The sequence below is a fragment of the Oryzias melastigma genome, linkage group LG12 (genome assembly GCF_002922805.2).
Source record: "Oryzias melastigma strain HK-1 linkage group LG12, ASM292280v2, whole genome shotgun sequence".
NCBI classification, from domain to species: domain Eukaryota; kingdom Metazoa; phylum Chordata; class Actinopteri; order Beloniformes; family Adrianichthyidae; genus Oryzias; species Oryzias melastigma.
The window spans coordinates 5,147,568-5,158,083 of record NC_050523.1 but is presented as its reverse complement, the minus strand read 5'-3'; the positions used below and the strand labels follow the sequence as shown (position 1 = coordinate 5,158,083).

The window sequence follows — 10,516 nt, the reverse complement described above, 5'->3', positions numbered from 1 at the left end:
ACGAAGTTCAGCCGTGGTTTAGTACATAATTCGAGGAAAGGGCAGGAACTGCCTATTTTCTGTGTGCTTGTTGAAAGAAAAAACAGTCACACTCACTTAAATATTTTTTATAAAACTCTGATTTCTCAGCATTCTTCTAAAGGTGTCTGTACACGATGTAATCTGAACATTTTGACTTTTTATTCCTTTTCTATCCCAACAGCTGAAGAATAAGTTCATGAAGAAGCTGCCCCGCGATGCTGAGGCATCAAATGTGCTGGTTGGTGAGGTGGATTTCCTGGAAGCCCCGTTGGTGGCATTCGTTCGCCTGCAGCAGGCCGTCATGCTCGGGGCGCTCACTGAAGTACCTGTTCCCACAAGGTAGTTCGTTATTATTATTAAACAATTCGTGCTGCAAAACGCCAACTCCTCATAATCTGACATTAAAATCTTGTTTTATAGGTTTCTGTTTATCCTGTTGGGCCCGAAAGGAAAAGCTAAGTCTTATCGGGAGGTTGGAAGAGCCATCGCTACGCTGATGTCGGATGAGGTCAGTTCTTATCGCGGACTGTCTCTGTTTATTTGTTTTACAAATGGCAATCTGTGTGGAGAGAAATCATCTGCTAGACATTTTTTTTTTTTGATAAATGGCTGCATTGGAGGATTCGTTTTATTTTTGCTTAAATGAGAATTTATTCTCAAAGGATCCTCTGGGTAAAATTAAGGTCTAGTAAAATAAATACATTTGTCATATGGATGGTTCCAACCCAAACAAGATCTGACAGAAGTATGCACATATAGCTCCAGGTTATTGGCCTAGATTTCCTATCAAACCTGTTTGATAGTTGATAATAATTACAGAATAGATAACTTTTCAAGTTAAAACTCGACATCTTTAGAAGTGGAAAATTTTTAGGGTGTGAAAGAAGAAATGAGGAAACTCAAATGACCATATTTTTGTTCTTAATTGCTGATGTTATGGTGTTATGACGAAACCATTTCAGTCCTTTAATGAGATCTTATTAATATTTCTATTTACTTTATTTATAACCCCAATTCAGAACCTGTGATCTCTAATCCCTTTAAATACCCTGTCCAATAAAAAATAAATTAAGATTATTTTTTTTATGCAGTTATCCAACTTCTATAATTTTGACAAAATCTATTTTTATGGAGAGTAAAATATTGATTTATTTTTGGAATAATATTCTTGCCTGTTTTTATTCACAGTTGTATTTTTTTAAGTTTTAAACATTTTGTTTGTTCAATAAAAGTTTATCCTGTTTGGCCCACGACATAAGATGTGTTTTGGATTTTGGGCCCTGGGTGAATGATCTAGCAGAACTACGGTATGTAAAGGCATCATGAAAGTTTGAGAATAAAATGAAAATAAATAAAGAAAGTAAGCTGTATTAAAAAAAAAAAAAAAGATATTGGCTTGTTAAGTGAAGAAATATGTTCAGTGAACTACAGGACGAAGCAATCTAGTCCAACAGCAGCACAACCCAGGGTTTTGCTCTGGGTCACTTAGGTAAACATTAACTAGTCTTTATCAAAAGGAAAATTTAACTGTAGTCTTAAAGATAATGAGGGTGTCTGTCTTCAAACCAAGTGAAGGACAGGCTCCCAGTGGTAAACAAAATGCTTTTTCTCTTGTTTACAGTTGGTTACCACAGCTGCTTACAACCACAGGATGCACATTATATCAGATCAATCTGGTAAATGAGCGAAGACGAAGCAGTGCTCTGTATGACAGGAACTCAGTGGAGCTGCAGCCTGAATAAACTGAAACCACATGAAATGTGTTGCGATCGCACGTAGTTTTAACCTTTTTAGATGACGTACCAGCTTCTGAAGTGGTCTAGTTATAGCTGTTTGTCATTATGCCAGTTTTTTTTAAAGGAAGAACTATAAAAAACAGGTTTTTAATGGAGTATTTGTCTACCGGTTTTCAGGTTTCCTCTAAAACATAGAAGCAAACGGGTGCAGTGATTCGTCAGTGGAATATAACTTATTATTTCTGTCAGCAGTTGAAGCTAAAACTGCATAAATATAGAATAATTGGTCATATTTTGAGGGGTCTGTTTTATATTTCTTGTATTTGTACCGACGATCGTTCTCTGTTCTCCCTGGAGCTTTGCTCAAATGTGAAATTTTCCCACAGTGCTCGGCTCTTCCATCAAATTGCACATTAACAGAGTTTCCTCAAGTTAAACTTTACCCTCGTGGCTCTCCAGGAACCGTGTCAGTGAGACGGGCTTATCACGTGTTTGGGTTTTTCACGACCACCTCGTGCTTCTCTGAGGCTCTGATGTCAGAGGGATGCACAAAGACAAACACGTTTTTTTTTTGTGTACAAAAGAGTTTCATAATGGCATGTTTGGACCATGTTTTTTATTTATTTTTCTCTTTTTTCCAGTAAGTAGTTGTAGATAATCAGGAAGGTGGTCCATCATATTATAATTAAAGAGGCTTGTTGCTTTTTGCCTGCAGGTTTTCCATGACATTGCTTACAAAGCAAAAGACAGGCAGGACCTGTTGGCTGGAATCGACGAATTCCTGGATGAAGTGATCGTCCTGCCTCCCGGCGAGTGGGACCCTGACATCAGGATTGAGCCACCCAAGTCCCTGCCCTCTTCAGACAAAAGGTCTGCTCTAATCCACGACATAATCCAAACAAATGAAGTCATCAATGTATTAATGTCGCTCATGCATCATGGCCTTCATCCTTAAACTAAATCTCCTGTTGTCAGGTTTAGGGTTTGGTTTCTCATGTACAGTAAGGGATGTGAGAAATTTAACTCAAAGGAAGCCCCTCCTACTCTAACATCAAAATTATGAATTATTCTGCAGGTGTTTTTATTTATTTTTTTGGCCTAAAGTTAATATTCATCATACTTTTTTTTTTTTTTTTTTTTTTTAAACTAAATGCATAGAGAGAAAATCAACTCATCCGATTTGTGTGTGCGTAATTCTTGATTTTTAACTCGCACTATACATTTTGTGCGAAACTTTATGTACCTGCAATTGTATATTCACATTTAAAAAAATTACAAAATAAAAAAAAAAGTTATAAAATAAAGTGTACACACACAGGACTTAAAAAAGCAACACCTTAATACTGACTATACACAAATCTTTAAAAAGTACGCACAAATCGCGTGATACACGCACACAAAACCGCACTTACGCACAAATCTGATTTGAGACTCCTTTAATGTCTCCAAGATTTTTGTGTAAATGATGCATTTAAATGCTGCTAGAATGCTGGGTCATCCGAGTTTTCCTACCAGCCACTTAGAACTTAGATTGTGAACAACATCTGTTGAAAACTTGACATTTTCTCACTTTCTGAAACAGATTTCTCCCGATAAATAACATAAAAAAGTGTAAATATACATGTATAAAACACTTTACACAAAGCGCAGCCACAGAAAAGCAATGACAATAGAGAAACTTTACCGCTGAGTGTTTTAAAAGCCCATATGTAGACTTTATATATAATTATCGGGCATATCTGTGTAAGAAAGTGGGTAAATGTCACATTTTCAACAGATATTATTTACAATCTAAGTTTATTTTGGCTAAAAAGAAAATTGATGACCCAAATTGCAGGAACTATGTCCTTGAAAACTACACAGATTTGGGCTAAAAATGATGTTATCACAATAAAAAGACAACTTCTTATTCTAGCAGCATTTAAACGGGTCATTTACACACAAATCTTGGAGAAAAGAATCTCGAATAGATTTGTGTGTTAAAACAGTTTTGTGTGTGTTTCTCAGATGATTTGTGCGTACTTTTTAAAGATTTGTATGTGCAGTTCTTGTAAAGCTGTTGTAATTTGAAGTTGTGCGTCTGTGAATTGTATTTTTGTACACGTGAATACACAATTGGATAAAAGTACATAAAGTTACGGACAAAATCAAGAATTACACACACACAAATCTGTTGAGTCAACTTTATTTATAGAAACGTGCTTATAAAACACAGACGTTCCATGTTTTCAGCAGACTCCTGGTCAATAAAACATTTGCCTGATTTATGAAGTAGCTTCAGCTGTCTTCCATTAAAGTGAGAATAAAGCTTTTGTTTATTTAAAAAGTAATATAAAACCACTTCTGTTTGTCATAAACAACTTTACAGCCAAAAATTACATTTCTTGATCATTTTAATAAATCTTAAATGTTGTGTTAGCCCTCCTTAGCTTAAAAAGTTAATGAAATTAGGATCTCCATGAGGTGAAAAACAGATCATGCTTTTTGCTGAACCAAATCGCCTGTTTGGCTAATGATAGTTCAGAGTTTTCAGATCTATATGTAAAATATAAAGAAGAAACTTTTGTCATAATATAAACTTGGATTTTGATTTTCATACCATGTAATACGATTAGGCAACATAATGATAAAAAAAACTCCCCACAAAAATCCTAATGAGTCGTCTTTATTGTTTAGCTGAAACCGGAGTTGGAATGTCAGCAAACTGACCTCAAGAGTTTGAGTTGAGCCAGAAGTCACGCAACACCAAATAAGGCCACAAGAATGCTGACTTAAGCAAGAGTGTCACATTTTAGAGTAAAAAAGATCCCAACTCCGTCAGACCTGTAGTGCTCCAATGCACAAGATATACTATATATTTATAAAAAAAAAATGTGTTCGAGACTATTGAATATGGATTTCTGTCTTTATATATGCATCATAAAAATTATATTGCATAGAATTCAAGTGACAAGAAATTTAGTTTTTTTTAATTTATTCTTGGTTGGTCACAAGTACAGAGATGATTGTTTCAGTTGCCTAATTGCTCTTATGTTTATTATATATCAACACTGAACTTTGTATTATTCTGCATCATGAGTTTCAAATATCTAATTCAATATTACATACAAGCTTTGTTGTCTCGTCTTACTCACAAACACCCTCCGGTCACGCCCCTGCACCCGTCCACTGAGGTCTCATGTTTCAATTGTAGTTTCTCACTTTGACTGAAACCTCAAGGTGACATCTTTGTAGTAACCCTTCACTGTTTTTCATGTATTGAGCTGATAAATCCTTTTACCAATTTTCAGCCTTTTTTGAGTAAATTTTACCTTTTTTTTTCATAGCAACCAGTGTGTGTGCTTACTCCTATTGCGAAGTGACATTTCAAGAAATGTGGGTTGCAAAAAACTTGGTATTAAAGGGGATAAAGCATGAGTGAGTCACAATCTTGTGCATGTCTGCCTCTGAGAAATTCAAATCCAACTTTATTTCTTTATTTTTTATACTTAAAAGTAACACAACGTGCTTTAGAGAAATTTAAAATCAGATTCAAAAGCAAAACAAACACTTTCATATTTAAAAAAAGAAAAAAAAATATGAAACAGACATATAGAAAGGGGAAAATATTACCTTATTCATATGATTTAAAATGGAAAATGATCCTTAAATGCTAAAATGAAAAGAGGAACTTTTTTAACTAACATTTTTTTAAAAGAATAGTGGCAATGGCAAACACGACTTCAGGGTTATAGTTTAGCTTAAATACTAAACATTTGCACACTGTCACTAATTTACTGAAATAGCTTGCTCTAAACATTGCACAGTTTCCATGACAACATCTTTATTTGGGGGGCGTTGAAAGCTTGAAATATGTACTAATGAGGATCATCTTTTTCCATAAAGACCAGTGTTGTCAAATTTGAGATGAATAAGGAGCAAATTAAGAGCTTTATAAAACTAGATTATTAAATAAGATAATGCCACACATGTCCTAAATTATTAAATGGCTCTACTCTTTAAATCCTTTACTTTACATGTTACCTTAAAATCTTTGAGCTATGAATTATTAAGGTTTTATAAGTTATGAATTAATTTGTCGAATTATGGTATTTTTCATTTTATTTGATAAAACCCTGTGACTATTTGCTGTAGTTTTGTTTTCATTAATGTTTATTTTATAATTTTGTCTTTTTAAAGAAAAAATATGTATGCTGGATTAGAGGCGCCTCAGATGAACGGCGACACTCCCCACGACACGGGGAACGGAGGGGGTGGCGGCGGCGGCGGAGGACACGAAGTTGGAGAGGAGCTCCAGTGCACAAAGAAGTAATAAATCCTTGACATTTCTTAAAATTATACCCTTTAGTATACATATTTATTTTACTTATTTTAGTTTAAGATGGTATTCGTATGTCTGTATTAGTGAAGGTGTAACGCTTGAACAAAAAGGAGCATTTAATTCTTCTGTAATTTGTTTTTTTTTTTCTGAAAGTCCCACTCCAACTTTATGTTGATCTATTTTCAAATAGCTCCTGGTGGTCATTTAATTCTGATTATGCAGTTTTTAGCTAAAATAAAAAAACCTGTATTGTTTTTTTAAGACATATTTTCTGTAGAGCGGCAGGAGCTCATAAGAAACTCTGGGTTGTGGGCGGGACTGTCGGGGCTTTCCCATCAACCCTTTGTTGACATTCTCTCTTGCTAGCTTATAACACTACAAGCCCAAGCTAATATTAGTGTAGCAAAAATAACAAATAATATCAGAGCCATCCAGGTGTACAGTTTTGTGCCAGATTTCCCATCAACCCTTTCTCCTGCTAGCTTATAGCACTACAAGCCCAAGCTAATTGGAACTATCCAGCCGTACAGTTTTGAGTCAGATTTCCCATCAACCATTTGTTCACACTCTCTCCCGCTAGTTTATAACCCTACACGACGAAGCTAACATTAGCGTAGCAAAAAAAATCCAGCCATACAGTTTTGTACCAGCTTTCCCATCAACCAAGCTAGCAACCTATCTTGCTAACTTGTAACACTACAAGCCCATGCTAACATTAGCTTAGCAAAAATTGTTGAGCAACATTCGAACTATCTAGTCATACAGTTTTGTGCCAGATTTCCCATCAACCTTTTTTTTACACTCTCTCCTGTTGGATTATAACACTACTAGCCCAAGCTAACATTAGCATAGCCAAAAAAAAAGGCAAGCAATATTGGGACTATCCAGCCGTACAGTTTTGGGACAGATTTCCCATCAACCTTTTAACACTCTCTCGCTGGCTTATAGCATTACAAGCCCAAGCTAACATTAGCGTAGATAAATAAAAAGAAAAGTAAATTTGGAACTATCCAGCTGAGGAAATTATAAACGTCCATGGATCTATTTGACTGCAAGTGGATGCATGAGGAAAAAGGAGATTTTAGCTCGCTCATTGACAATTACTGGGTCATAAACCTGAACTTTTTCAAACTGTGGGTGTTCATCTGCTCCTGATCCATCAATTAAAATAAAAAATACTCAGAAATGCATTATAAATCTTAAAATATTTTATATATGACGACCATTATGAGGAAAAATGCAACAAAAACGTGTTAAAAACCCAATTTTCGTTGGAGTGGGTCAAAATAACAAGAAGTGCATTCTTTAAGGACTTTTTTTTTTCTTTTTAAACTTTAAAAAACATTAACTGAAATTGTGAACTGATGTTTTTGCTTTAAGGTTTTGTGGGGGTCTCGTCCTCGACATCAAGAGGAAACTGCCATTCTTCGCCAGCGACTTTGTCGACGCGCTCCACATCCAATCTCTGTCTGCCATCTTGTTCATCTATCTGGGTACTGTCACAAACGCCATCACGTTCGGAGGCTTGCTTGGAGACGCCACGGAAAGCATGCAGGTAAACATAAGTTCTGATTATTCTGAAACAACTCTTTAAACTGACTGTGGGGGGAAAAAAATTAATTCAACTCACTGATTAATTATTACAAAAACACATTTGCCCTCCAGACGCACAAACTTTACAGCCATTACACTGATTTACTGGGAGTTTAGTGATAGTTAACTTTAATAGCCTTTCATTATAATAAAATATAAGATCTTAAGATAAACTAAGCTCTTTACAGAGGTAGAATAAAATTCCCCGAGCTCAAAAACATGGAAGGAAAACGGCCCCGTCATGTTGGAAGGTCTTCCAAGGCCGAAAGGTACGTCACTCTGTGAAAGCTCTAGATTTGCAGGGGAGATCAGAGCAGAATTATCTGGACTTTTTATCTGATTTTATCAGTCGCAAATGCAACAATGTGATCAAACGAGCTCTATGGCAGTGATACGAATGTGTCCGTGACATTTCATGAAAAGGTGAAGAAACTCTAGTGCACAGCAGAGAAAGAGAAAAACAAAAGAGCTAATAATTTTATACATTTTTCGCTAAAATCATGGGTTTTAACTCGGATTCCAAAGACTTAATTTCTGACGCTGCAAATTTGCTGTGGAGTTCTTGAAGGGGTCAATCTGAGTCACGTTTACGGTTTCCATCCCTCCATGTTAAACTAATAAGGAGTCCTCAGCTGATAAGCCATGCTAATTTGGAGCTTAGAGGCTCATTCTGGATCCATCTGTTCTCCCAACTGTTGATTCCACATTCGAAGATCTTCTCCTAACTGATAAATGCTGATAAACCCTTAAAGCGGCGCTCACCCTGGAGGCTCCGTGAGGGAACTAATGGTTCTTTCTGTGGCCTCTGCTGTCGCGCGCACACACTTGAGGAGCACCCACGACTCCATCCACGCAGGGATTTGCCCCTTGCTGTAAATAACCTCAGATCCAGATTACTCAGCCGCTGGAGCCTCAGCATGGCTGCTGAATGACGGCTATCAATCCTGGGTCACACCTCCCGGCAACAGGAAGAGCCTCCTCTGTTCGAGAATTAAAAAAAAAAAAAAAAATCCCAACAGGTCTGATGGGTTTGCAGTAGAACAATAACTTTTCATGACTTATGAGGGAAAAACTCCACAGACAAGGAGTGAAGTTTGCTGAAGATTACTCATGCTCTTTCGAGGAAGTTTGGCGTGCATGCGTGACAGCTTTATTTGGGTTGCAGGGAGTGTTGGAAAGTTTCCTGGGAACGGCGCTGTCCGGAGCGGTGTTCTGCCTGCTGGCGGGTCAGCCGCTGACGATTCTCAGCAGCACAGGCCCGGTGCTCGTCTTTGAACGCCTCCTGTTCACGTTCAGCAGGTGAGCAGCTTCCCGTCAAAGTCAATCACTCGCACGAAGAAGAAAGGCATAAAGCAGGATATTTAAGGATATTTATAGACTGCAGTCTTTTCCTGTAAGACTGATGACACTGAAAATTTATAACTCCTTTTCAAGTCTATTTTTATACATAAAATTATCAAAACATATAATACAAATATAAAATATTCAAATATAAAATAATAATATATAAGTAACAGAGTATTAGGGCTTGTTCAAACAAAAAATGTTTTTAATTATAACTTAAAAAGTCTTTATTTACAAGAAAAAAGTTGTAATTGTTAAATTATGAGAATATAATCATATTAAGAATTTAAAAGTCATAGGCTTAACTCATGATTTTTTTAAATCATAAGTTTATGTTTTAAGTTGTCAAATTATGACTCAAATTTTGTACATTTACAACTTTAAAAAATGTATGAAAAAGTCATGAATTTACGAGACAATTGTTTTAAATTTACAAGAAAAAAAACATGATTTTATGAGAAAAAAAGTCATAATTTTATTTTTAAAAATGTCATGAATTAAAGAGAAAAAAATACATACATTTACAAGAAAAAAGTAATACATTTACAAGGTAAAGAAGTCATAAATTTACAACAAAAATACAGTAATTTATTAGAAAAAAATTACGTTTAGGAAAAAAATAAATAAATTCACGAAAAATAGACACAAATTTACGAAGAAAAATAATTTTGAGAAAAAAGTAAAAATTTGATGAGAAAAAACATCAAACTTGTTGTTTATCAGAGCCATGGAGCATTTTGTGAAGCTTTATTTTTTAGATTTCACTTGCTTTACTGTAGATTCCATTTACGAGAAAAAAGTCCAAACTGTTAAACTTTAAGAATAAAGTTGTACATTTGCAACTTTAAAAGTCATAGACTATCCATCCATCCATTTTCATGACCGCTTCATCCCGTTCGGGGTCGCGGGGGTGCCGGAGCCTAACCCGGCTACTGAAGGGCGAAGGCGGGGTACACCCTGGACAGGTCTCCAGTCTGTCTCAGGGCTTCAATCACACACATTCACTCTCACATTCACACCTAGGGGCAATTTAGAGTCACCAATCAGCCTATGAAGCATGTTTTTGGACGGTGGGAGGAAGCCGGAGTCCCCGGTGAAAACCCACGCATGCACGGGGAGAACATGCAAACTCCACACAGAAAGGTCCCAGCCGGGATTCGAACTGGGGCCTTCTCGCTGTGAGGCAAGAGCGCTAACCACTGCGCCACCGTGCAGCCCAGTCATAGACTAAATTTCTAAAATTTTTAAACGTAAATTCATGTGTTTTAAAGTTCTACATTTGCTCTTAAATGTCATAAATGTAAAACTTTAAAACATGTACATTTGCTAAGAAAAAGACATGGATATACGAGAAAAAAAACAAATTAATTTTTGAGAAAAAAAGTAATAAATTAACAAGAAGCTATGCTCGACGATGAAAGATGTGGAGCATTTTGTGAAACTTACTGAACTGTTTATTCTTTTATTCTATAATCTCGTAACATTGTTTTTTTTTTTTTTT

At 35.9% G+C, this 10,516-nt stretch overlaps 1 protein-coding gene across 6 annotated transcripts in view; it reads left to right on the top strand.

Annotated features, from left to right (window-relative positions):
- Positions 1-10,516, top strand: part of LOC112163205 (electrogenic sodium bicarbonate cotransporter 1) — a 44,683-nt gene that overhangs the window by 18,552 nt on the left and 15,615 nt on the right. For all 6 annotated transcript variants that reach the window (XM_024299480.2, XM_024299481.2, XM_024299476.2 and 3 more), the window contains 6 exons: positions 203-360; positions 442-529; positions 2,473-2,627; positions 5,937-6,065; positions 7,459-7,633; positions 8,837-8,970. In XM_024299480.2, coding sequence (XP_024155248.1) covers positions 203-360; positions 442-529; positions 2,473-2,627; positions 5,937-6,065; positions 7,459-7,633; positions 8,837-8,970 — 839 coding nt within the window. The remainder of the gene's footprint in view (positions 1-202; positions 361-441; positions 530-2,472; positions 2,628-5,936; positions 6,066-7,458; positions 7,634-8,836; positions 8,971-10,516) is intronic.